Source organism: Galleria mellonella, unplaced genomic scaffold (genome assembly GCF_026898425.1).
Source record: "Galleria mellonella isolate WM207_F2 unplaced genomic scaffold, CSIRO_AGI_GalMel_v1 utg424, whole genome shotgun sequence".
Classification (NCBI taxonomy): Eukaryota; Metazoa; Arthropoda; class Insecta; order Lepidoptera; family Pyralidae; genus Galleria; species Galleria mellonella.
In genome coordinates, this window is record NW_026442097.1 from 286,831 (window position 1) to 312,693 (window position 25,863).

Below are 25,863 nucleotides of genomic sequence, written 5' to 3' on the forward strand. Positions count from 1 at the left end.
ATTGTCATCAGTAGTGTCAATGTCATCGCTGTCATTCATGAAATTAGATCGTATCTACTATTTTCTGAGGTTAGGATTCGGCTTTAAAAATGATATATATGTGATAATTTTGTTAATTTTCGCAAATTAATACCCAAGATTATTATATTTCTGCATAAAAAATTGAATTGCCTATATTACACAACATTCTGTAAGTATCAAAGTTGCATCACATTTCATTTGTTTTCTCCATACATTCATCTTGAATGTAAATTATTATTAAATTACACCAAAATATTTGTTAAAAAATTAAGTTTAGAATCGGTTCTTTATTTTACATAATAAATTATTTAAATTTTCAATATTACTTATAATTTTTTAAGTTGCTAATTTTATAAAACTGCGGAACTTTGAGTGAAAAATGTAGGATGTATTTTCTGTAAATATTTATTTTTACAAAGATATGTATAAGAACATGTTACATGTTTGTGGTTATACCGTTAGGATGGTCATCAGTATTTTAACCATTACACTTAATGTTACCTAGAAGATCCATTTCATCTATTTTGTTAAAATAGTGAGTGTTGTGTGTACTTCCAGGAGCGTTGTGGACATTATAAAAAGAAAAATGTATTCAAGACTTCATAATCAAGGATGGATGAGGCTTCGACACTTACCTTATACGAGACAATACAGTGGAAGCATTCTAAAGAAGAAGGAATCCCACGCAAAAAATATACAGCCCGGAAAATCTGTACATGGTTTCCTTTGCTCAGAGATTGAACATATAAACGAGTATAATATCACTGCATACTTTTTAATACATGAAAAAACTAAAACAGAATATTTGCATTTAGAGAGAGAAGACACTAACAATGTTTTTTCAGTGGGATTCCGTACAACGCCATTAGATTCTATGGGGACTCCTCATATTTTAGAACATACAGTATTATGTGGTTCAGAAAAGTATCCAGTAAGAGATCCATTCTTTAAAATGCTGAATAGGTCACTTGCAACTTTTATGAATGCACTCACTGGCCCAGACTACACTTTTTATCCATTCTCTTCGCAAAATGAGGTTGATTATAGGAATTTACAAAAAGTCTATTTAGATGCAGTTTTCAAACCAAATCTGTCTAGGTTAGATTTTTTACAAGAAGGTTGGAGATTAGAACATACAAAGTTAGAGGATAAAAAATCAGAGTTACAATTTAAAGGTGTTGTTTACAATGAAATGAAAGGAGCATTTTCTGAAACTAGCTCACTTTTCGGTCAAAAGTTCATGAACACTATACTACCTAAAGGTACATATGGTTATGTATCAGGTGGAGACCCATTGTGCATTCCGGAGTTGACACATGAGCATTTAAAAAAATTCCATGCTACACACTACCATCCCAGTAATGCTAGAATATATTCCTATGGTAATTTTCCACTTGAAGCAAACTTGAAGTTTGTAAATGAATCATATTTAAGCAAATATGACTATTTGGATCCTAAAAATACAATAGTGCCACCACAAGAAAGGTGGAAATCACCAAAGCGTGCAGTTATCCCGTGTAGACTAGACCAATATGGTGGACCAATAGAAAAACAGAATCAAATCGCCATTGGATATATAATGTCTGACATTACAAACATATATGAAACTTTCATGTTAACAGCATTAGCTGAATTAATGATTATTGGACCAAATTCAGCTTTCTACAAGAGTCTGATTGAGAAGAACATATCAGGAGGTTACAATTCATTAACTGGTTATGATAATCAAATTAGAGACACATTATTTGTAATTGGATTGAGAGATGTTGAAAAATCTAAATTTGAAACAGTAGAAAAGATTGCAAATCAAACTCTTGAAGATATATTTGTTAGAGGTTTTGATAAGGATCACATTGAAAGTGTTCTGCATGGTTTTGAGCTGTCAATCAAGCATCAATCGCCTAAATTCGGGTTAAATGTCCTATTCAATCTAATGCCACTTTGGAATCATAATGGACCGATTTTGAATGCGTTAAAAGTGAATGATTTACTTAATAAATTAAAAACAGATCTTATGAATCCTGTCTATGTAAAAGATGTAATTGAAAGATACTTCCTATCAAACAATCATAAACTGATAATGACTATGCAGCCTGATCCTAAATTTGATGATATTTTCAATGAAGCAGAAGCTAAACTATTGCAGTCTAAAGTGAAGGCATTGACAAATGAAGACAAAGAAAGGATATATCATGATGGATTGGCACTTTCAGAAGCACAAAAGAAAGTTGAGAATCTAGATGCTCTCCCATGTTTGAAAATTGATGAAATCACTCTGAACAAAACTGCTCCACCATTAAAGCATACTGTGTCAGAAACTATACCTCTTCAGCTTTGTGAAGCCAATACGAATGGAGTGACGTATTTCAAAGGTGTTCTTGGAACAGAATGTCTAAATGAGAAACAAAGGCAGCTTTTGCCATTTTTCAACTATATTTTAGACAAATTTGACACAAAATCATATAATTACAGAGATTTTGACAAACATGTTAGCAAGACTACTTCTGGGTTGGGTTTCACCACACATATAACTGAACATATTGGTCAACAAGAGCAGTATGAGCAAGGTGTTTTGATCAGCAGTCATTGCCTTGACGAAAATCTGCCAAAAATGCTGGATATTTGGTCTGAGATTTTCAACAAACCTAATTTTGAGAACAGCGAAAGAATGACAATGTTACTCACTAATTATTGCTCATCGTTGACTAGCGGCGTCATAGACAGTGGTCATACATACGCCATGCAAGCAGCTAGGTCACTGATCTCCTCAGTAGACCAATGCAAAGAAGGTTTATTGGGATTGCATCACGTTATGACCATGCAGGAGGTGCAGAAGAACTACAAAATCGATCAGATACAGTCCATAGTCAATGAAATAGCGAATCAAGTTCTAAAAGGCAATAATTTGAGAGCTGCATTCCATTACTGTAATACTAATAAAGATATTCACAAAATACTCGACAAATTTTGCATAGATTTATGCAATGGCGATGAGAGTAAAGATTTAAATCGTATTAATTGGACCGACAGTAAAAACATGCCCAAAGAAAATCGGGGCATTCATATTTCAATGAACATACCGGTTAATTTCTGCGCTAAAGTAATTCCAACTGTAGCATACACAGATCCAGATTTTGCGAAGTTGCGTGTTTTGTCTAGATTTTTAAGTTCAAAATATTTGCACCCAATTGTTAGGGAGCAAAACGGGGCATACGGCGGAGGAGCTACACTTACAATGGATGGAGTTTTTAACTTTTATTCTTACAGAGATCCAAATTCCAAAGTAACTTTGGACGTTTTCGACAAAACAGCGGATTGGATGGCAAAGAACACAAGTTTAGTTGATGATCAAAACTTATTTGAAGCGAAATTGTCTATTTTGCAACAGATGGATCAACCAGTCGCAGAATACATGAAAGGAGTTGATCTCTTCCTCTATGGATTATCATATGATATTTGGCAGACACAAAGAGAACGAGTTTTGGCAGTGCAAAAGGAAGATTTGGTGGATGTTTGCAAGAAATATTTGTCTGTAGATAAATGGTATGGAAAATGTGTGATTGGCGAAGGCGCCGCTGATTTGGGACAAAGCAATGAAGTTTGGGAAAAGTTAAGTGGGCCGCAACAGTAGGATTTGGTATTCTCTAATCTGCATACTACATTAGACGCTTAGAGTTTTAGACTAGTCATGATCAGCTTCTGTTTTCCAACTTACTGTGCTCAGTAAATCTTTATGGTCAAAAACTTTTAAAAATTTAGAAGCTGCAAGAAAACTTGCTCAGTTACAAGATATATTAGAAGTTACTGCAACTAAAGGCGAAGTTTACTGTACGTTTCGATGTATATAGTATTATTCATATATTTTACGATAACTTACTTCAGTAATGTGCGAGTATATAAGTTTATTCAGTGACGGATTTAGTTTAAAACATCTTTGTAAAGGTGAACGCATTGTGTCGAAGGAACCGAACGCGTCGCGTTATGCCCTTTATATCCACTTATTCTGCCGTATTTGGGAGATTGAATTGTATACATTTTTTATTTATTTATTGGCCATTTGCTCAAAGGGTTTTTGGTAAATTATAAAGCCTTGTCTGATTGTTCGGTTTCGTTTCATAGCTAAAAGCGTAATCATTCCTCATAAAGAGTAATGGATAAAATGCAAAGACCTGTGTAAAACTTGTGTCTGTGAATATAACCCTGGATTTATCTCTTTAAAGAATTCTCCAGATTCATAAAATTGCAATGATTAAGAACATGAATTTTTGATTACTGCTATATGTAGACTAATAATATTGTAATTGGTTTGTCGCGTTATCTTGTAAAGTTAATATCCCGTACTTTAGTTTCGGAGTACCGAAATAAATATAGTTTAGTTATTAGTAAATAACTAAACTATATTTATTTAGGAGTATAAAAGAGACTGTTATTAATAAACGTTATATTATTCTAATAATAGTTTTAATAGCACGTGGCGCTCGACGTCATAACTACCCAATATACATTGGTTTCTTTCTACAAGAGAATAATAGTCTGCTATTATCAGGCTCGTCAGGTGGCTTGGTTGGTATAGAAAATTTTTAAGCGACTTAAACGACGAAAAAAGATAAGGTTATTAGTTTACCTTCTTTTACCTCCATTCGTGTTGTGTTTTGTTTCTGTACTTACTTACAAATTAGTGATACACATTGTCATGTCCTCAAAAAAGTTTGTGGTCACAGCCACTAGAAAATCGGTCGAGTGTGAGTTGGATGAATTCCCTCATGATCGATGTAATGCGAGTCCCACAAAGATGTTACATATATGTAAACCGTCCTGACCAAGAGTTTGTATAGTATATAATATACATGTGTATACCACATGGGGGAGAGGGAGACCGAGACATAGTTACATCAGGCAGATCAAGGAAGGAGTTGGTGTCGTGTCGTATCAAGAGGTGAAGAGACTCGCTGAAAATCGTAGTGACTGGCAAGAGCTCCACCGACAAGAGCGCAGCTCTTAAATGGATAGATAGATAGATACCACATGGGCTACGCTGTGGCGTGAACCCTAATAAATTAATAAACCTGTAAAACATTAGTTTATTCAAGTTTTTTTTAATGGATGATAATGGCCTGCGTTAACTATATATACTGACGGGGCACCAGTGAGGAATGATAGGTGAGAATGAAAAAGCAGGTCAGTTAGCCCATCATGATGAATACATCTGGAATTCAGCATGATGGTTTCCAGGGGGAACCACGTGGAGGTCACCCTGACAGGGTATAGCTAGCATTGCTAGCAATGGGACTGGTAGTCCACATTACTAATAATTCCTTCCCTCCTCAATTCAAGTTTGGTTTCCTATGTTTACAAACGGTACAAAAAAAAAAACTATTAACGTCAGCGCCACGGCCCGCTACGCCACTAAAAGGCGTCAAGTCTATTAGGGTTGTGAGCCTGCCCATCGTGCCCAAAACGGTAGATCCGCGCTTGGTGATACAATGTAGTCTCTCTGTCTCACACGAATAACAGGTTGATAGACATACGAGGTATGCTCACGATCCAAGATTGGCAGCGATTATTACTTTCCATCAGGTGAGCCGTCAGCTTTTTGCTACTTCTAGTAGAATTAATATGATCATTGGGTTTTGCGTAAATAAGTTCTGGGTTCGAATCTCGGTTAAGTACCAATTTCCAAAAAGAACATCTATTGGGTTTGGTTCTGGATATTCTGGGCTGTAATCAGAATAAAAAATAATAAAAGATGTTTGCCGGATAATGGAATTGCTTGCGCTAACGATATACAATGGCGGGGTACCAGTGAGGGATGAAAGGTGTGGAGTACAGGCCACATATATTATTTATAATTATATATTATTATTTACCAAATTCGAAATTGACAAGCATCTTTATTGTTTCCTTTTGGCTTGCCTTCACGGCCTTAGTCTTCTAAGTTCCTTTGACCAAGATACATAAATTTCCATTTCTGGTTTCCTTTGTCGCCCACAATAGGTGAGAATGAAAAAGCAGATCAATTAGCCCTTCGTAATGAATACACCTGGAATTGAGCACAATAGTTTCCAGGACTACGTGAAGGTCAACCTTACAGTGTATATTGCTAGCAATGGGATTGGTAGTTTGCATTACTAACAATCCCTCTCCCCTGGTAAGCAGGCGGGTTTTTTTTTAATGGGTGATAATGGAATGGTAACCTCGCCCGCGCTATCGGTATATCGCTGGCGGGGCACCAGTGAGGGATGATAGGTGACGATGAAAGCAGGTCAGTTAACCCATCGTGACAAATTCCACTAGAATTAATTACGATGTTTTCCAAGGGGAACCGCGTGAAGGTCGACCTGATAGGGTGTATTGCTAGCAATGGGTCAATTAGACCCCATTACTAACAATCCCTTTCCCCCCAGGCAGGCGGGTTGACAATCGCAGTAAGACTTTGGTGATATTTAAATAGGGACACTGCTACCTATCTTTCAACCATTAATTTCCCAATGTAGTGGCTAAAATATTGTATCTTACTTCTGCACGATTGTCCACAGATTCTAAACAATGTCTTTACCAAATGTCTTCGATAAGTCAGAGAATTACTTCGAGGAATGTCTTACGTTCTTCAATGAATACCAGTACTTATACAGCTGCGCCAATACGGATATTCTCGTGAATAATATATTAGAAGAAATACAAGTCGAGAATTTGGACGATCTAGATGTTTTCGATAAGAAATTCAACTTAAAAGATAGTGAAGGTGTATTTCTTAATAAGTTTTTCAACAAACTTGAAAGACTCAGTGTTGCACACAACACTTTCATAGACGATTCCTCTTTGTCAGAAACTATAGATGCTCCATTAAGTCCCAAAAAGAAACATGAGATAATATACCTGGCGAAGGAAATAAGAGATGTTTGTGAAGAGAGTGGATGCGATACGATTGTCGATTTTGGCTCAGGATTGGTAAGAATTATGTTAATATTAAGAACTGGTAGGATGTATAACTATTAAACTTTTAATCTTCAGGAATTATATATCATCACACCATGATTGTTTTAATGTTTGAAAATGGAATTCTAACCTCGCTTGCGCTTTTCGTTATTGGTATACGTAGACGGGGTACCCGTGAGTGATGATAGAAGTCAGGTTAGTTAGCATATCGTAACAAATCCATCAGGAATAATGCTTTCGAGGGGGATCGCGGGAAGGTCTGCTAACAATACTTACAATCCCCCAGTATTTGATTTCCCTTACGTAGCTTAGCCAAAGAATTTTCTATATTGTCTGGTCTGAGTGTCCAAAACTGGGTCCCCTAGATATTCGTTATTTGCTTCTTCATAACTCAAAGTACCTTAATTTGAGGATCAAGCGATTAATGTCGTAATTATTTAACTTTTCAGGGATATCTCGATCAACGACTATTTGACATTTCCAACTACAAAATATTGGGCATAGAATGTAACGAGGGACATTATGTAAACGCTAAAAAACGGCAAAGAAAATACCACGAGAACTCGACAAAAAGAGTTAAATACATAAAACATACAATAAATGATGATTCTCACACAAATATACAAGAGTATTTACAAGATAAATTCTATAAGTGTGGGGCATTTTGTATTACGGGTCTTCATGCTTGCGCGGATTTGACTGTAACCGCCATTAATTTGTTTTTAAAGATGGCGGACGCTAAGTCTATGGTTTTAATGTCGTGTTGTTATCATTTAATGTTGAGAAATAATGGTAGATTTAGAAATTTTCCTTTATCAAATTCATTGAGAGTTATATTCGAAGAAAGAGTAAGTTATCAGTACATAAGTGTGCCGTTCTTAAGGTTGGGAGCCCAGCCGCCGCATTTCGACGATAATTTGGAAGAAATGGTATTTAACCTTCTGGCAAGATCTGCATTACAGCTTTACGCCAATACACGTAAGTATCTGTTACCGTAATATTATCAGAAGATCGCTTTCTGCAAGACCAAGATGTAGCCTCCCTTGGTGTCTTCTACCGTCTATTCCATTGAAAGTGCTCAAGTTTGCCAAATCTTACTTGAACCATACCATGACGAGTCGATTGGTCTTTCCCAAGATGCATTTCCTCCATCCTTTAACCTCGTATCCTCCAAACGTAGCGTGAAAAAGCACTTAGTGAGACGGCATAGCGCGGCCAGTCGTTGAGAGTATTTTAATTTGATAATATTGTTACTGTTTTATAAACCATCATAAACTACAATAATTTTAATTTAAATCTATTAGAACATTAGTTCATATTGTTTATTACAATAAAGTTTTAGCTGTGATATCAAATTGAAATTTTAATTCTAGAGACAGGTTTAGAGATGTATCACATCAGAATCGACTCCATTATATCTGTTGTTTGTGTTATTTTACTCCCTATGTCATATAATGCAAAAGTATGCAAATATATAAATAGATAAAGTAAGAAACATTGTGATTAGAGAGAAGTGTGGACTGAAAGACGATGTAGTGACAAAAATAAAAAAAGAAATGTTGCGTCGGTTTGGTCATTTGGAAAGGATGGATGAAAGAAGAATTACGAAAGAGATTTATCGAGCAAGAATGAATGGAGATGTCGGTAGGGGCCGCCCTAGACGGACGTATGTCGACCAAATAGGCGACGTGCTAAAGAAGGACCAAATTAAAAGTACCCGTAACCGGCGAGCGTGTATGACAAGAATGATGAATGTGGAAGAAGCGAAAGAGGTTTGTTTGAATCGAAGCATTTGGCGTTCCATTGTTTCTGCCTACCCTAATGGGAGGCAGGCGTGACAGATATGTATATGTATGCGAATATATTTATTCATTATTATAAACTTCATATACATTTATATGTAATCAATTATTAATCTGGCACCGCTGGACGGACTGTAGTATTCGACCGAATCAAAGACTTTCTTATAATCTATAGACGTCAGACATAGTGGCAGATTTTGGTCTTTGTCTCTTCGTCTCTTTGGTCTTCTGTATAATTATGTTTATGTGTTTGATTACAATTTGGATGTCCAAGATGGAATTCGATCAGCCAGAGGAAGACTTTGTACAAACGTCGTTTGCTTGGGTACCTCTGTCCTATTCGTATTTCAACCGTGAAGCAGTTGTGTTTGCATGGCTGTGTTTCAGTTTGAAGGGTGAGATACGAGTATAGCAGTGAATTTACTGGGTACAGAGGAATAATATCGGAGTCCTCAGGAATGGCAACGTATGGGGCGTATCATGGGCGACACAGTATACTCTGTTATGTCCATGGTACTGCTCATGCCTATAGGCGACGGTTATCACTTTCCATCAAGTGGGCCGTCAGATTGTTTGCCATTCTAAGTTGTAAAAAAAAAAAGATCTTGGAAGTCTGGACCGTAACTTTCTGCCAACTGGGCTGGGCTATTTAAGACCTGTTTACACGAAGAACAATAGAAATGTGTAACGAACATTTCGGGTAAGTTTCTAGTCTGTGCAGTCCCTGATCAGTATGTCGCGTGGAGATTCGTCACAGTGGGCTAACTGACCTGCTTCATCTTCACCTATTATCCTTCTCTGGTGTCCCGCCAGGGTATACCGATAGCGCAAGCGGGGTTACCATTCCATTATCACACAAAAAAAAAAGTACTTCGCGTGTCTCATTTACAGTAGTGTATGTTAAAGTACTTTTAGTTAAGTTAGAACAACTCGAGAACAACCCTTTTTCTTATTCTAATCGTAGGTATTTATGTATTAAATTTGTTTACAGATAACTGCCAATTAAGAAGAAATAAAAGAAAAGCCGTTAAAATGAAATCTGTAGATAAAAATTTTGAAACATACATCCAAGATGCTTCGGAGGGATATACTTTGATACCAAACACATGTTCAGATAACGAAAATGATGATAAAAACCCGGAATCTGCAAAACAATTTGATTTCGAGAAACTACGAGAAATTTGGCGCCAAAATTGTTCAGATGTGACATTTAAAAAGGCCGCCATTTTTGTGTTGTTACAAAAGTATTTGCAGCCAGTATTAGAAAATTTCATTTTGTACGACAGACTTGTATATTTGAAAGAAAAAGGATTGATGAATTGTAAATTTAAAAAGATTTTCAATGAAAAGGTCTCACCTAGATGTTTAGCTTTATTAGTTTGTAAATAAAATTAAATATAATGTCATATTTTTTTTTTATTTTAATAGCGGTACCTTTGTGATAAGTCTAAGGAAACTCATTCATATTTTCCTTTGATGACTAGCTTAAATAATAGAAACTTAACTGACATAAAACAATTTTTACGTCCTTTTTAATACTTATAAATATTACAAATAAAGGCACCATTACAGTATGGCGGAACATTTCTTTTAATAAAGTAACAACATCTTAAAAACGACAAAAAATCATAACAGATTCGTTAAAAATTCACGAATTAACCAATTTTTTCAGGACCTGCCCTCTTCCCATTTAGTGTTGGCCTCCTTCCTCTATGTATGTGAGAAATTCTCACATAGATATTTGCCCAAGACATGTTATATAGGTAATATATTTATATAATTTACTTATGTCAGTAAAATAAGACTAGAGTCTGTATGCTTGTTTGCCACTCTGTGGTAGAAAATTGAGATTTAGGATATTTAAACTGGCCAAACTGAGGGGTTTGGCCTGGTTAACTCGAGGGGGGGGGGGGTCTATATGGCTTGAGGTACTCAGTGTGATGTTTTGTTTTTTTTTTCAAAAATCTAACATAGTATTAACAATTCTCCTTTACTAATTACAAAAACAATTATATTAACAGGATTAAATAACATTATAATACTATGAATAAACGTGTTTTTTATAAAATAAAGAATGTATTTCTCTGAATCAGTGCTGTGGAACAGGTAATAAACTTTTGGGGTATATCCATCATAGAATATATTATTACTGTGCTGTGCAGTTGTTTAGGTGGCCATTACAAGATTAGCAAATAATTAGTAATGAAAAAAGCTACCAAGTCTAATCTGTACAAACTTAGAAAAAACTTTATACCTACATTTTGTATAAAAATTGCTGCAGTTTGCAGCCACTTCCACATGTGATCAAATACAATCACTCATTTCCATTTTCATTAGGTGTTGCCATGTCGAAATTGTATGTTGCGTACAAAAGTTCAAAACATTCAAATTGGTAATATAGTTAGAGAACAAATAAACAAAAAAAAAATAATAATTTGAGTATAGAAACTACATTAGTTTACGTTACCCAAATTATAAGGATTTTAAGACTAGATACGGCAACATTATTTATTAATAGCCAAGTGGAAAAATATCATGTAAAAGGTGCTTAAAATAACTAATATAGAAATAAAATTATATTGCTGCATTTTATATTAAAGTCTGTTTAGGTATATTTTAAATTATTTTAAATACATATAACAATAAAACTACTTTTTTATATATTTATTCTTGGACTGCATCACTATTAGAAATATTCCTACTCAAGTTTTCAGGTTGTGGCAATACCAGATCTGTTGTCTCACCCTTAAGGTTTAATTTTGGCCGGCCAGGCCTTCTTTGCACCATCATTTTCTTCTTCCATTCCAGTGTACTATTCGTTTCTGGGTATATAATAACCTCCCCAGTGTTAGGATTTATCGGATACACCCCGTCTGGTGTGTGTTTCTTCTTTGACATGTCCGTACCATGTCTTCTCTTCATATGCTTATTATAATTGGGCCAATTTGTAAAGTCTCGTTGGCAGAGCTCACACGAATATGGTTTTACTCCAGTATGCAGACGTATATGTTGATTTAAAATAGTTTTGAAACGGAACCCTTTATTACAATAAGTACAGACATAAGGAAGCAAATCAGTATGTATTATCCGGTGAGACGATAACTGTTTCTGAAGACGAAAACAGCGTCCACACTGATCGCAAGCAAATGGCTTCTGTGCATCATGCACACCAACATGGTTACGTAAATGTCCTGATGTTTTGAACGTCGCTTTACATATCTCACATTTAAAGGGCCTGCTATCATTATGTAACAACATGTGACCAGCGAGATTTTGTTTATTCAAGAAACATTTCCCACATTTCTCGCACGTGTGGTCACGTTTTCTTTCTGTATGTATCAAAAGGTGCGTATTCAAGCTGCCTTTGTGTTTGAATGATTTCTTACAAAGTACACAAGTTAGATTATTACTCAAATTGTTTATCATAGGGATCTCTCTTACGCGTTTATCTCTAAAATACAAAGAAGTATGTTGATTCATCTCTTCTAAACTCTCGAACATGGTGTTACAACCATTACAGGAATACTCTGATGTAATATGACAAGTTTTATGGACATTAACCTCGTGTGGACTTGAAAATCTCATGTAGCAGCTGTAGCAAGACAATTTAAGGAATTTCTTATGTCGTTTTACATGTATAACAAAGCTGTCTAGTTTTAACTTTCGAATATTACAATCGCTACATTTAAAAGCATTGCAACAATTGTGGTATTGAATTGAATGAAGTTTTAGCTCATCAACAGATTGGAATTGAGTTTCGCAGTATGCACAAGTCCAACTATAGTCTCTCCAAGTTAGTTTGAGCTGCGCCAACGGTATAGCATCTAAACTATTCTTGACACTCTCTCTAGGTCTTTTTTTCTTATTTTTCTTCATCAAACAGCCAGTACCATTACGAAGATGTTTAGAACGACTTTCATTCATTCCAGCATTAACTTTATCAGATTCCAATTTGATATCATTCTCGTCGAATTTAACTTCATCGTGAAATTCATACGAATATGTTTCGGAATCTGATAACGAGTCTTCTTTCTTTATTTGATTTAAAATAATACTGCTTAAAACAGTTTGGGCATGTTCCACGCCATTGACGAATTCGTATGCCTTGTCTAACGCGTGAATACATACAAAACACACGGTTTTCGGTAGCAAATCGTCACAAAGGTCCATATTTGCATTTAATCTGTTTAGTTTGCTGAATATTTCGTCCCTTTTTTGATCATCTAATTGCAAATTTGTCATCTTATTGTCAGGTTTTATTTCTGCACAAAATCTACAATAAGCGGAATCTGAATTATTCATTTTATTATAAAAATTTGATTTGAGTTTGGTAAAAAATTATCTTTTAGAATTTATTATTATTGTTATTATTTGTTTAGTTTTTTTTTATCATAGATTTTTTTTTTTAATTAAATATGTATCAATTTTCTTTATTTTACGGACCTGGAAAGCAGTATTCTACGATTTAAATCACAGATTACGGAGATGTTGGAAATGAAATCAACAAAGATATTCTTGTTTGTTATTTTTTTTAAATTTTACTCAATTAGATTAGAGATTTAGGTTAATTCAAAAACATATTTATTTTTACCGAGGTTGTAAATTTTCCATTAATTAGTAAGTAGCGATGCTAGTACTAAACATACTTATTACTCTATAACAAAGTCGTTTTGACTGTCATGTGTAACAGTCAATGTCAAATCTCAAGATAGTGTCATGTAAATTTTTTTAATGCTATCGGGAAAAAAAAAAAAAAAAAAAAAAGGCGGGAAACTCGAATAAGAACAAGCGGGTTTTTTAAATTTTTTTATTAATTTATAAAAACTATCTCTATCAATTCTTATTATTGAATAAAATATTATATTTTCACTAAATTCAGTGACAGTAATATAATTAGCATTCATGGGGAAGCGCAGTTGTAGGAAAAGGAAAAAAAAAGATGACGATTCAGGTGATGTAGACCATGAACCTTGTAATGACAAGGATATATATTCGGAAGATACTTCTACTGACTCAGAATCTGAAATTGATAAGGCCGATAAGTATAAACCTTACTACGTCACAGATTATATTAGAAGATATCCCGAGGAATCCCCTGGGACAGAATTTGTTGTCTTTGTAGAATCCTCAGATAGTCAGAAAACCATTGGATCCAGAGACTTGCTCTCACTCTCCTCCTGTTTGAAACGTTTTAATAAAGGGGTAACTTATCTTAGATCTATAAATAAATTCAAAATCGGAGTATACTTTCAAAAGCCAGACTTAGCCAATGCTTTTTTAAATAATAAAACTTTTTTAAATGACTACCATTTTAAGGCCAGTATTCCTGCTTCTTCAACAGAAGTTACAGGCGTTATTAGAAATGTACCTACAAATATATCTAATAAAAAAATATATACTATGATATCGAGTTCTAAGAAAATTATTGCTATTAAAAGAATTTTAAGAAAAAATACCTTGACTCATGGATATGTGTTACAGCCAACTCTAACCGTGACAATTACTTTTGCTGCATCTGTATTACCTGAATATCTGGATATTGGAGGTTGGCGCCACAATGTCACTCCATATATACCACCAGTTAAACAATGCTACCGGTGCTTGAGGTATGGACATTTAGCTAAATTCTGTAAGAATTCTGAGTGTTGCAGCATCTGCAAAGGTGAGCATAATTATAAAACTTGTACAACTGGAATGGAAAACGCTATTTGTGTACACTGCAATGGAAATCACACAAGTGTATCACCGCAATGCCCTGTTAAACAAAAGAAAATTGCTGAAAATAGATCTAAATTCAGACCTGCTTCTTTTGGAGATATACTTAGCACTGAAATATTTCCTAAACTGGGTAACAAACCTAAAAAAAATGTAGACCTAATTTCAATTCTAAATTCTGATAACAAGAGTTTATCACTTTTAATAGAAAGCATAATCAAACTTATTTCACTACATAACACAAAGAACACATCTATTAACACTAAAAGTGTTTTGAATGTGTTATATGATACTTTTGGTAATAGACCTATTTCACAAAATTCAATCGAGACCAATTAACTATCATACAGTGGAACGCTCAGAGCCTACTGAGCAATCGACATATTTTTACACAATTTTTAAATGAACATCATATTCACATTGCTCTCATCTCAGAAACTTGGCTAAAACCACATTACAAATTAAAAATTAAAGATTATTGTATAGAACGAAATGATTGTGGTAATAACCACAATGGAGTAGCGATTATTATACATAAGAGTATTAGATATAAAAAACTTCACTCTTTTTTCGACAATTCTTTGCAAACTATAGCTATTAGTATTGAAGTTAATAATTCTTGGTATTCAGTTGCCAGTATTTACTGTCCTACCAATAGTACACCTAGTTTTACTAAAGCCAAATTTAAGTTCTTTTTGGAGTCTCTTCCTAAACCCACTATCATATCTGGAGATTTAAATGCACATCATACTATGTGGGGTTGTACCTCCACTAATACAAGAGGTAAAGACATTCTTGATTGTTTAGATGAATGTAATTTGGTACTATTAAATGATAAGCAAGTTACTACTGTTGGCTCTCATATTTGGAGACCCAATGGCCTTGATTTAACTATGGTATCCCCATCCATATCATTAAAATGCGAGTGGTCGGTTCATGATGATCCGTTAGGAAGTTATCACCTGCCGACTTTTACTAAAATAAACACAAAGAACTCTTCATCAACTCCGTCAGGTGAACAACATGCTCCTATAGATGAAGTTAATAAACTTTTGTTAAATCGTATAAACCTACGTCTCGTTAATTGGGATCTTTATTCTGAAACTGTTAATCGATTACTTTTGGATTTCGAGTATGATGTCAATGAACCCTTAAACAATTACAATAGGTTCTGTAAAATTATTTTGACAGCTGTGGAACGTTCCGTTCCACGTAGGAACTTATCAAATAGCGGTGCAAATACTTCAAAGAGGCACAAACATATTGCAGTACCTTGGTGGAATAACAGGTGTGCGACAGCTGTCAATGATAGTAAAGCGGCTTACCTTAGGTTTAAACAAAATCCAACTCTCGATAATTACATAAATTTTAAAAGAGTTCAAGCTGTTAAAAAGTTAGTAATTAAGCAAGTAAGACAACAGGGGTGGCAGGAATTTTGTTCCAAATTTAATAGATTAACACCAATTTCCACTGTTTGGCAAAATATGAGAAAACTAAATTCAAAACATCGTCAAAATCATTTTAAAGATATATCATGGGTCAATGATTTTTTACGCAAATATACTCCTGATTTTGTACACTCACCTTTTGATGACAAACAGTTTAATTCTGTTAATTCATGCCCAAAATTTCTCACTGACCCATTCTCAATTGATGAAATATCCAGTGCAGTAAAATCTAGAAAAGATACAGCTAGTGGCCTTGATCGCTTAACATACAATATGTTTCGATTGCTGAATAAAATAAACCTTACTAAACTCTTACAAATTTTTAACGATTTATGGAAGGACTGTATTATCCCACCAGAATGGAAAATGGATTGTTTGATTCCAGTAATTAAACCCGGTAAAGATCCTACAAATTTCGACTCCTATAGACCTATAACATTGACGTCCTGTGCAGGCAAATTATTCGAACAATTAATTAAACAGCGTTTAGAGTTCTTTATTGAAAGTAATAGTATATTACCATCGAATCAATTTGGTTTTCGCCGTGGATATTCAGCGCGCGAAAGTTTAGCGAACTTCTATGTCGACCTTAGTACTGCTTTGAATAACGATGAATATGTTCTATCTGTTTTTTTAGATGTCGTAGGAGCTTTTAACAATGTAAATTTAACAGTTCTATCTTCGATTCTATCCTCATTTCTTCCAATGAAACTTATCGAATGGATTTATAATTTTCTTAGTAATAGAGAAGTGTATGTTAAAGTAAATAGTAAATTAATAGGACCTAGGTTAAGCTCTAAAGGAGTATGTCAAGGTGGTATTTTAAGCCCGCTACTATATATTTTATATATCTATAAACTTAATTTAGTTTTAGGAAACAGTGTGAACAACTTGCAATTTGCCGATGATTTATTAATTTATATAAAAGGAAAGAATATTATTGATATGCAATTAGTGTTAAATGAGTCATTAAAAAGACTTGAGAAATATTTTTCTCTTCTTTCCCTCGATATTAGTTTAACCAAAAGTAAAGTAGTTGTTTTTCATCAAGTTCATAAATATGTTCCATTAATGAATATTATATATAATAATCAAACTCTTCCAACAGACTGTAGCGTTAAATTTCTGGGGGTAATTTTTCATCCCAGTGCATTTAAAATGGGATCTATACGTTGATTGCTTAGTAGATCGTGCTTTAAGAGCCACTAATATAATAAGATCTGTAATTGGTCGTAACTGGGGAGCTGATCCTAAAATTATCCTTTTACTTTACAAATCTCTTGTTAGAAGTAATTTTGATTACGCTTTCTTTTGTTATGCCTCAGAACATAAATTAGTAGAAAAACTCGAAAAAATTCAAAATATGAATTTAAGACTTATTTTAGGTGCTATGTATACTTCTCCAATTATCTCAATGCAAGTAGAATGTAATTTGCCTCCTATCCTTCTTCGTTTCGAATACCTAAAACTCAAATTTCTCTTCAAAGTTTTTTCAGTTTCCAATAACCCACTCATACTCAAATTATTAAATTGCCCCATTTCTATGTTTTTGAATAAAACTATTATCAATGATTTGAATTTACGAGATGAATATAACATCTATAGTAGTAAGATACTTCCTTGTTATAATGGCCTTTATGAGAGTAAGTTCTGTAAGATCAAAATTGTTATACATAAAGACATAAAAGAAAAGCACGATATGTATGAGACTTTATCAGAATTTATTGACTACAGGCAGATATATACAGATGGTTCCAAAAATGCACTTAGCACTTCAGTGGCTTTTTACGATTTGTCAAATAGATTTGGTCACGGTTATAAAATTTCAACTTTGGCTAGTATTTACACAGCAGAAGCAAAAGCTATATTTTTAGCATTAGAATACATAGAAAAACAGGTACTATATTCGAAATGGATTATAATTACAGATAGTATGAGTGTTCTTATGGCATTAAAAAATAACACAATCATTTCATCATCAAACTACTTAATTCAAGAAATTCGTAATAAATATTATCATCTCTGTACTATATATGGAAAAGATATTATCTTCATCTGGACCCCTTCACATATTGGAGTGTTTGGGAATGAACAAGTAGACACTTTGGCTAAAATTATTAATTCAAGTGCTGCTCGTGTTCAAGATTTACCCTTACTCAGATTGTAGTATTGGAATACATAAAATCGTTACAACTAAATGGGAGGAGCATTGGACTCAAATATTACAGACTAAAGGCAAATGGTACCGCAAAATTAATTGGCGTATTGGAAAACCGTGGTTCTGCAAAGGAAAGGACACAAACAGAAAATTTTACACCAATATTTGTAGATTACGAATCGGCCACGGACATTTCAACGAACACCTGCACCGAATGGGCATGATCGCTTCCCCATCATGCACATGGTGTAACTCAAATACAGCCCAATCTCTACATCACCTTTTTTTTTTTGATTGCTCTGAATTTGTCATTCAAAGACACATTATGTTTGACGAACTTAGGATTATCTTCAAAAAACCCGAAAATATCCCGCACTCAATCCCGCTTCTCTTAAGATTTCCTTCTTGTTTCAAAGCTATTTTCACTTATATTACTACAACATTCAAGGAGCTATAAGAATACTTTTATTGAATTGCAAGACAATGATTTTTTATAATTATTTATTTTTAATTTGATAAATCCACTGGTTTAAGAAAACTCAAGAAAAGATATTTATGAAAATGTACTTACCGGATTTGACAAATGAAATATTGAAGATTATGACAATAATTGAAGCGACATTAGAAAAATAAAATTCCAGACAAATTATCTTTTTGAAGACTAGGCAGCATGGTCTCCGACCTTAGCCTGTTCCAAACGGAACAAACGTACTAAAAAAAAAAAATTAATGCTATCGGGGTTTGTTTGATTAGGTATTTTACTTTCGTAACTAGAATATTTTCTATAATTATGAAATAACAATGGAAAGCGCAGAAAAAACATATTGTCGATTCTGTGCGGAACCAAAAAGTTTAAATAAATTACTAAACCTTCAAACGGACGGCGAGAAATGGAATGAAATCAACAATAAACTTACATTCTTGAACGCATTGTATGTTGAAGTTCAAAGCGAAAATATGCTACCGAAAACTGTCTGTTTTATATGTTACGATTCATTAAATAAAGCTTATGAGTTCTTAAATCGTGTCAAGAAATCACAAGACGTGCTATTGGATTTATTTTTAAAAAATAAAGAGAGCAATTACTCGCATCCTGATGACGATTGTATGGCAATATTCGGTGATTACCCGTCACCTGGTGAGGTTGAAGACGACGTTGGTGTGAAGGAAGAGGAATCACAATTGAAAGTGTCAAAAAATTCGTCATTCACGTGTACAAATATTAAAGTTAAAAGTGAGCCTAAAGAGGAACTTGTTGATAATTTCAATAATCATGGTACAGGGACGAACGTGGATGAGAAGTTTGACCAAACACTGGACGTTAATGATATTATTGAAGCGGCGATGTGTAATGCGCCGTCTGAAATTGAGATTTACGCGAAAGATTTATCAGATTTAGGTAAAAATGAGATCAAATCATGGAAAGATTATCCGTGGATGTGTTCATTGTGTAATATTGAGTTTCTGGACATAGACACGTTGAGGTTGCACGCGCGGACGGTCCACAACAAGTGCTCTGTGTTTATGTGTATAGATTGTAAGACAGCAAGGAAAGATAATTTTACATCATTCATCAAACACGTCAGGAAACATCGGAAGAGTCTCAGGTGATTGTTTTGATTTTTTCAGCAAGTCTTTATTTTATTTGAAACTCTATGGGTACCTACTGACCAACTAGGCCTATATTTAATGTGATAAATACAGGTAATATGTTTTTTATAAGTGCAATAAAAAATATATATAGTTAGGAAGATATTAGCTTTTTGTCTGTGACTTTGTATGTATGGATTTCATGAAATGGACTATTTCTACATGATTATTTTTTTTTGATGGGTAAAAATGGCATGGTAACCCCGCCTGCGCTAACGGGATATGCTGGCGGAGCACCAGTGAAGGGTGATAGATGAGAATGAAAACAGGCCAGTCTATCATGAATTATATTCATTAGGAATTGACCATGATAGTTTCCAGGGGGAACTGCGAGGAGGTCGACCTGGTTGGGTATATTGTTAGCAATGGGATTCTCAGTCTCCATTATTAACAATCCCTTTCCCCCCTATATGATGTATTAAGATAAAACATCAGTTGTAAGGTAGGCCTTTGAAAACCGTATCCAATTTGGTGTAGTAGTTTGCATTGCATGATGCCAGAACAAACATCCAAACACTAAATTTCTGAATTATTTTTATTATTAAATAATTGGAAAAAATTACATTATATAGTTTACAATAACAGCAATAAATACAACCTTTGATTTAATATCAATAAAACCATTTACAGTGTAGAAACATTTGACAAACAGCCATTTTTAAGGCTTGTTTTATAAAAAGCCTCCCCCTTGGGGGGTTTTGCCAGTAGTTGCCATGTTTGGCAGGCGGATTGGCAACTGCAGTCAGGCTTTGGAGATGTTTTAAGAGGGACGCTGCTGCCCATCCCTCGCCCTCCCTTAGTCGGTTCTTACAACACCCACAGGATATGAAGGAGTGGTCTATTCTATACAGGAACCACACGGCACCCCCCAAGGGGGAGGCTTCAGCAATGTATAGTTAGTGGTTGAAATAATAATAATAAAAAGATTATAATAAATGTACTATTTAGACATACAATTACATTATTAAAATCTCTTTTTTCAGGAACTATTGCTATTATTGCAACGAGGTATTGGACAAAGCAGATTCCATCGGTACGCATTTGAAACAACATTTTAAGAAGTCTCAACTACCGTGTCCTTTATGTGGTGAAATATTGAACGAAGATGCATTAAAGACTCATCTCCAAGAGTACGGTGCTGTTAAATCGAAGAGGAAACCTCGCAGGAAGCCAGGAACACCTATAACAGTTGAGGATCTAACGTGTGAACATTGCAAGAAGGTGTACAAAAACCCGAACAGTCTACGTGACCACGTGAAGTTGCACAGAATTGACCGTAAACGCAACTACACATGTGAGAGGTGCGGCAAAATGTTCTACAATAAAGGCACGTTGACGTCGCACATTATGTCGCACGACAAGATACGGCCGCACGTCTGCAGGATCTGCAATAAGGCATTCCTGTACCCGAATATGTTGAGGCGACACGTAGAGATGCACTCCGGTGTGAAACCGTTCTCGTGTGAACAATGCGGACGCTGTTTCCGGCTGCAGTACCAGTTGAACGCCCATAAGATCGTGCACACCGACTCTATGCCTTACGTATGCCAGTTTTGTAACAAAGCGTTCCGTTACAAGCAGATATTGAAGAATCACGAGCGACAACACACCGGTGACAAGCCGTACTCGTGTCAGCAATGCGGTATGGAGTTCACGAACTGGTCGAATTATAATAAACACATGAAGAGGCGGCACGGAACGGACACTTCGAAAAAGAAAATAACACCAGATGGCGTGTTCCCGATCGATTCGGAAACGGGACAAATGGTGCAAATAGAGGACGTCGTGGGTATGGAGGAGTGGAAAAGTAAAATTATGATTCCCGCCAAAAGGGGGAAGAAGAAAACGATCAAAATGGAAAATGATGCCTGTTAGAATTTTTCAGGTAATAATGTCTAGATATAATCTGTTTTTCTTACTTGGCGCAATAAACAAAATAAAAAAAAAAACGTATCATTTTACAGTAAGAAAATATTTATCTGTTGGTTTTTTAAATAATTAGTTAATTTAAAAACAAAAAAGTAATAAATGCAACTCTTTATAAGCTATCTTTTGCCCGCAACTTCGTATGCGTCTAGATGGCGTATTAAAATATATATATATATATATATATATATATATATATATAATATATGTTTTAAAATTTGTTGATGCTCCAACTTAAAAGGTCCCACTTTTAAAACAAATCGAATTTTAAATTAGACCTTCAGGACTGCAACTGTGAAAACCGCATCAAATTTAGTGCAGTAGTTTTTGCGTAATACCAAAGCAAACATACAGACTGACATTATCATTATATCAGCCTTTAACGATCCGCTGCTGAACATAAGCCTCCCCTTGAAGGATTTTACCGGTAGTTGCCACGCTTGGCAGGCGGATTGGCAACCCCAGTCAGGCGGATGGCAACCGCCAATTCTATTAATTTATAACATTATAAAAATTACACAAGCGCAAATGATTAAGGTTATAACGATATTAAAAAAAATGCATGGTGTTGCCACCTACAAGAAAGAAAAATACCTTATAATACGTGGTGAATTGCCAGAAAAGAAAAATGAATATTGTTATGTTTGTGTACTGAACAAGTACAGTAACTTTAATGTATGCACAGTTAATTGTAACTAAACTATTTTGATAGTGTAGCAGTTTACACGGCGCGTCCTCTACTAATCGGTCGCGGGTTCGATTCCCGTGCAATGCAAACGTTTGTGTTCACGTGTACGTCTGTATCTGTGTAAATGTTTACTATACGTAATATGTATGTGTTTATAAAATATGTATTGAATCATGTCACTTGTGTAATCAGTCCCATGGTGTTTATATCTAATTCGTGAATCGATTTCGATAAAAAATCGTGCCAAGTTTGTACCAAGTATTAAGAAATAGATTATATAGGTAATTATATGTTATGTTTAGGTTATATAGATAGAGTGTCTCCATAAAAATGCTTCGCCAAATATACAAGTAAACATTTTTATCCATGTGTACGTAAATAGGGTTGCCATAATGTAATGTATATTTTTTGCTCAGTATTTGGGAGAAATTGTGTTTTAAGGTTCAATTAAAAAATAAAAACGATACAAAATTCTTACGTATATATTTGAAAGGACAAGATAAATATTGCATCGTGATTCGTTATTCATTTTTATTTATTTAACACTATTGTATCAAGAGGGAGACTTTGTACAAAAGTCGTTTGCTTGGCCACCTCTGTCCTATTTGTGTTTCAACCGTGAAGCAGTTGTGTTTGCATGGCTGTGTTTCGGTTTGAAGGGTGGGATATGGCGTGAATTTACAGCGTACAGAGGAATAACACCTGAGTCCTTAGGAGTGGCTGCGCATGGGGGGTATCAAGGGCGAAACAGTATACTCTGTTATGTCCATGGTGCTGCTCATGTCTATAGGTGACGGTTACCACTTTCCATCAGGTGGGCTGTCAGCTTGTTTGCCATTCTATGTTGTATAAAAAAATTGTTGAAGGATTTTCAATAAGTACACTAGAAAAGATGGTCTTATCGCTAAGCAATCTTTTCCAGACAATCTTTGGGCAAAACGGGTTAAAGAGTGAATTGATAGTTAGCGCATTAACTACTGTAATAATCAGTAATTTTTTAACGAAGATATCACCACAGTTAATAAATTAAAAAAAAAAAATGTATTTTGTGGATAAATATTAAAAAAAAATATATTCAATTCAATTCAATTCAATTTATTCTATAACAATATTACATTGTGTCGAATATTATAGGATTTTTATACTGTACAGCTGCAAAAGCACAAACATGCAGCAATGTTTACATATAAACAATGTCACATACAAATAATGAATTAATAATAACAATTTAAGTGAAAAAAAAAAAACAAGTAACTATACATAACTCACAGTTGTTATATTTCTAAAATTAATTTATTTTATAAATACATTCTTCCAACAGAAGGGCATGGAGTTTGATTTATAATATTCTCCAATTTTGAATAGTTTTTAGAGCAATTGGTAATCTGTCATACAACTTCCTTCCTTGAAACTGCGCTCCGTGTATAACTACGTTCAATCTTGGTTGTATATCACTTATATAGTCAAATTTTGATCTGTTTCTGGCGCTCGATGCTCTATCTATATAAACTATGGTAACTCTAAAATGCCCAATGTACTACTAAATTACAAAAATGAAGGTCGTGTTATATTTAGTATTTATTAATTGTTTAAAAATTATTTTTGTCCATTTTTGTAATTAAAAGCACTTATTATTTAAAAAAAAATACACATCCATTTGCCGTAAATATGGGAGATTTATTTTGTAGCTGGCAACCTATTTTATAGCTGTATATGTATATAGTTCGACATGTATATGAATTTAAAATGGATTATTTTAGAAAATATTAGTGTTTATTTAAGTAATGTTGTTTGAATACATTTTAACCATTGTGATTGATATGTATTCGAGTAGTCGCCATTTTCAGCAACTTGACAACTTTATTTGTAAAAATTCTTTTTATCTAGAAGAAATTTTATCAAAAACGGTTCACTAGTATAGTTTAAAAATCAAAATAACTGGTTTAATTAAAGTGGGTTTTACAGTAAACCAGAGGGAGACTGTACAAAAGTCGTTTGCTTGGGCACCTCTGTCCCATTTGTGTTTCTACCGTGTAGCAGTTGTGTTTGCATGGCTGTGTTTCGGTTTGAAGGGTGGGATATGGCGTGAATTTACAGGGTACAGAGGAATAACACCCGAGTCCTTAAGAATGGCAACGCTTGAGAGGTGTCATGGGCCAAACAGTATACTCTATTATGTCCATGGTACTGCTCACGTCTATAGGCGACGGTTACCACTTTCCATCAGGTGGGCCGTCAGCTTGTTTGCCATTCTAAGTTGTATAAAAAAATATGTTGTTAGGACTGTTTGTTGTAAGGAAACCTATAAGTATTAAGATGTATATAGTTTTAAATGTATTTGACAGTCTCCATAGCGCAGTGATGGGTAAACGAGGTCCCGGGTTCGATTCCCGGTCAGCCCAATTTTGGAAACGAACTTTTCAGAATTGGCTTGGGTCTGAGTGTGGTGGGTCGTGCCCCTAGATGTTTGTTACCTGGTACCTCATACCACAGGGTATCTTAGCTTGAGGACCAGGCGATCAGTTTGATTGTAAGGCACTTAATAATAATACATTAATATATGTATACTTGAGGAATAAAACACTGTTGAATTGTCGTCAAGGCAAACAAATCTGTCGGTAGATACGTTTGCGCTACCGCACGCGTTAGAACGAGACGCCACACGTTAGTGTCTAGTTTTATAGCTCAAGTATGTACCTAAGTATTGCGGCAATATATGTTAATTTATTTTTATATACTTATTAGTTATGTATTTAAAAATAATAAATCACAATTTACACAATATTTAGTTTTATTACAATTTGTTACACTACAAAATCACCTGCATAGATGGTTCACCTCTCTTCCGCCTGCCTTTCTATGAAGCGGCTGTGCTTGTATGACTGTATTTCAGTTTAAAGGGTGGAAATATGGCCGTGAAATATTTTTTTTTGTATTGCTATGGTGGCAAACAAATATATGGCTGTGATGATGGGGTTAGCTAAGTCTATGGATACCTGTAACACCATGGATGTTACGTTATCCAACCTTATATTCTTTTTGAAGAACCCTATGCTGTAGTCTTTACGGAAAATGAAACTGAAAATGAAAATGCCACCAGAAATGTCATAAAATAATCTGAAGAAAGTTACAGGGATTTTTATACAGCGACATCTGTTATCGAGCGGCAGTGATACTACAGTCACTTCGTTAATGTAAAAAGTACGAAGAACTAAATTGAAGGGATGGTGTTTATACTCGTTGGCGTATATAAATTTATTTTCCTGGCTTTTAAAAGGCATGTTATGTATCTTCAGACATGTCTTTACATAATCTGCATAGTCAAAATCCCTGTTCGCATCTTGGGGATGGGCACTAGACGATTCTGGGGTGGGCACAATACATATTGTCCGGATACCATTAGAAGATGTATGTACATTACGTATATATATTTTATTTAATATATTTAAATAAGAATCACAGATAGCTGTATGAATGTAGTGTCTTTACATACTAAATCTATTATAATTGTTATCCTCT

At 34.5% G+C, this 25,863-nt stretch overlaps 4 protein-coding genes and 1 long non-coding RNA gene across 5 annotated transcripts; 3 read left to right on the plus strand and 2 right to left on the minus strand.

Annotated features, from left to right (window-relative positions):
- The first annotated feature begins 16 nt into the window (after positions 1-16).
- On the plus strand, positions 17-4,477 carry LOC113513724 (presequence protease, mitochondrial). The gene is made up of 2 exons (XM_026897707.3): positions 17-190; positions 580-4,477. The coding sequence occupies exon 2, from the start codon at positions 608-610 to the stop codon at positions 3,650-3,652; it is 3,045 nt and encodes a 1,014-aa protein (XP_026753508.2). The 5' UTR covers positions 17-190; positions 580-607; the 3' UTR covers positions 3,653-4,477.
- Positions 4,478-4,609: 132 nt separating this feature from the next.
- Positions 4,610-10,869, plus strand: LOC113513726 (methyltransferase-like protein 25B). The gene is made up of 6 exons (XM_031914455.2): positions 4,610-5,598; positions 6,558-6,969; positions 7,407-7,935; positions 9,751-10,109; positions 10,432-10,522; positions 10,853-10,869. The coding sequence occupies exons 2-6, from the start codon at positions 6,568-6,570 to the stop codon at positions 10,867-10,869; spliced, it is 1,398 nt and encodes a 465-aa protein (XP_031770315.2). The 5' UTR covers positions 4,610-5,598; positions 6,558-6,567.
- A 451-nt stretch (positions 10,870-11,320) lies between these two features.
- LOC113517907 (gastrula zinc finger protein XlCGF26.1-like) lies at positions 11,321-13,168 on the minus strand. Its single transcript, XM_026902651.3, has one exon. It carries the CDS (start codon positions 13,059-13,061, stop codon positions 11,424-11,426), a length of 1,638 nt encoding a protein of 545 aa, XP_026758452.3. The 5' UTR covers positions 13,062-13,168; the 3' UTR covers positions 11,321-11,423.
- A 367-nt stretch (positions 13,169-13,535) lies between these two features.
- Positions 13,536-15,998, minus strand: LOC128201430 (uncharacterized). The gene is made up of 3 exons (XR_008253241.1): positions 15,437-15,998; positions 14,284-14,413; positions 13,536-13,936 (listed from the first exon to the last, which is right to left on the minus strand). It is a non-coding gene; the product is annotated as an uncharacterized LOC128201430 (long non-coding RNA).
- Positions 15,999-18,811: 2,813 nt separating this feature from the next.
- LOC128201429 (zinc finger protein 485-like) lies at positions 18,812-25,126 on the plus strand. Its single transcript, XM_052898371.1, has 2 exons — positions 18,812-19,687; positions 20,714-25,126. Exons 1-2 carry the CDS (start codon positions 18,882-18,884, stop codon positions 21,603-21,605), a joined length of 1,698 nt encoding a protein of 565 aa, XP_052754331.1. The 5' UTR covers positions 18,812-18,881; the 3' UTR covers positions 21,606-25,126.
- The last annotated feature ends 737 nt before the right edge of the window (positions 25,127-25,863 follow it).

Coding starts and splice junctions, on each gene's coding strand:
- LOC113513724 (XM_026897707.3), top strand. CDS start 608: ATGTATTCAAGACTTCATAATCAAGGATGGATGAGGCTTCGACACTTA.
- LOC113513726 (XM_031914455.2), top strand. CDS start 6,568: ATGTCTTTACCAAATGTCTTCGATAAGTCAGAGAATTACTTCGAGGAA. Junction 6,970..7,406: donor TCGATTTTGGCTCAGGATTG/GTAAGAATTATG, acceptor TTAACTTTTCAG/GGATATCTCGATCAACGACT. Junction 7,936..9,750: donor ACAGCTTTACGCCAATACAC/GTAAGTATCTGT, acceptor ATTTGTTTACAG/ATAACTGCCAATTAAGAAGA.
- LOC113517907 (XM_026902651.3), bottom strand. CDS start 13,061: ATGAATAATTCAGATTCCGCTTATTGTAGATTTTGTGCAGAAATAAAA.
- LOC128201429 (XM_052898371.1), top strand. CDS start 18,882: ATGGAAAGCGCAGAAAAAACATATTGTCGATTCTGTGCGGAACCAAAA. Junction 19,688..20,713: donor AAACATCGGAAGAGTCTCAG/GTGATTGTTTTG, acceptor CTCTTTTTTCAG/GAACTATTGCTATTATTGCA.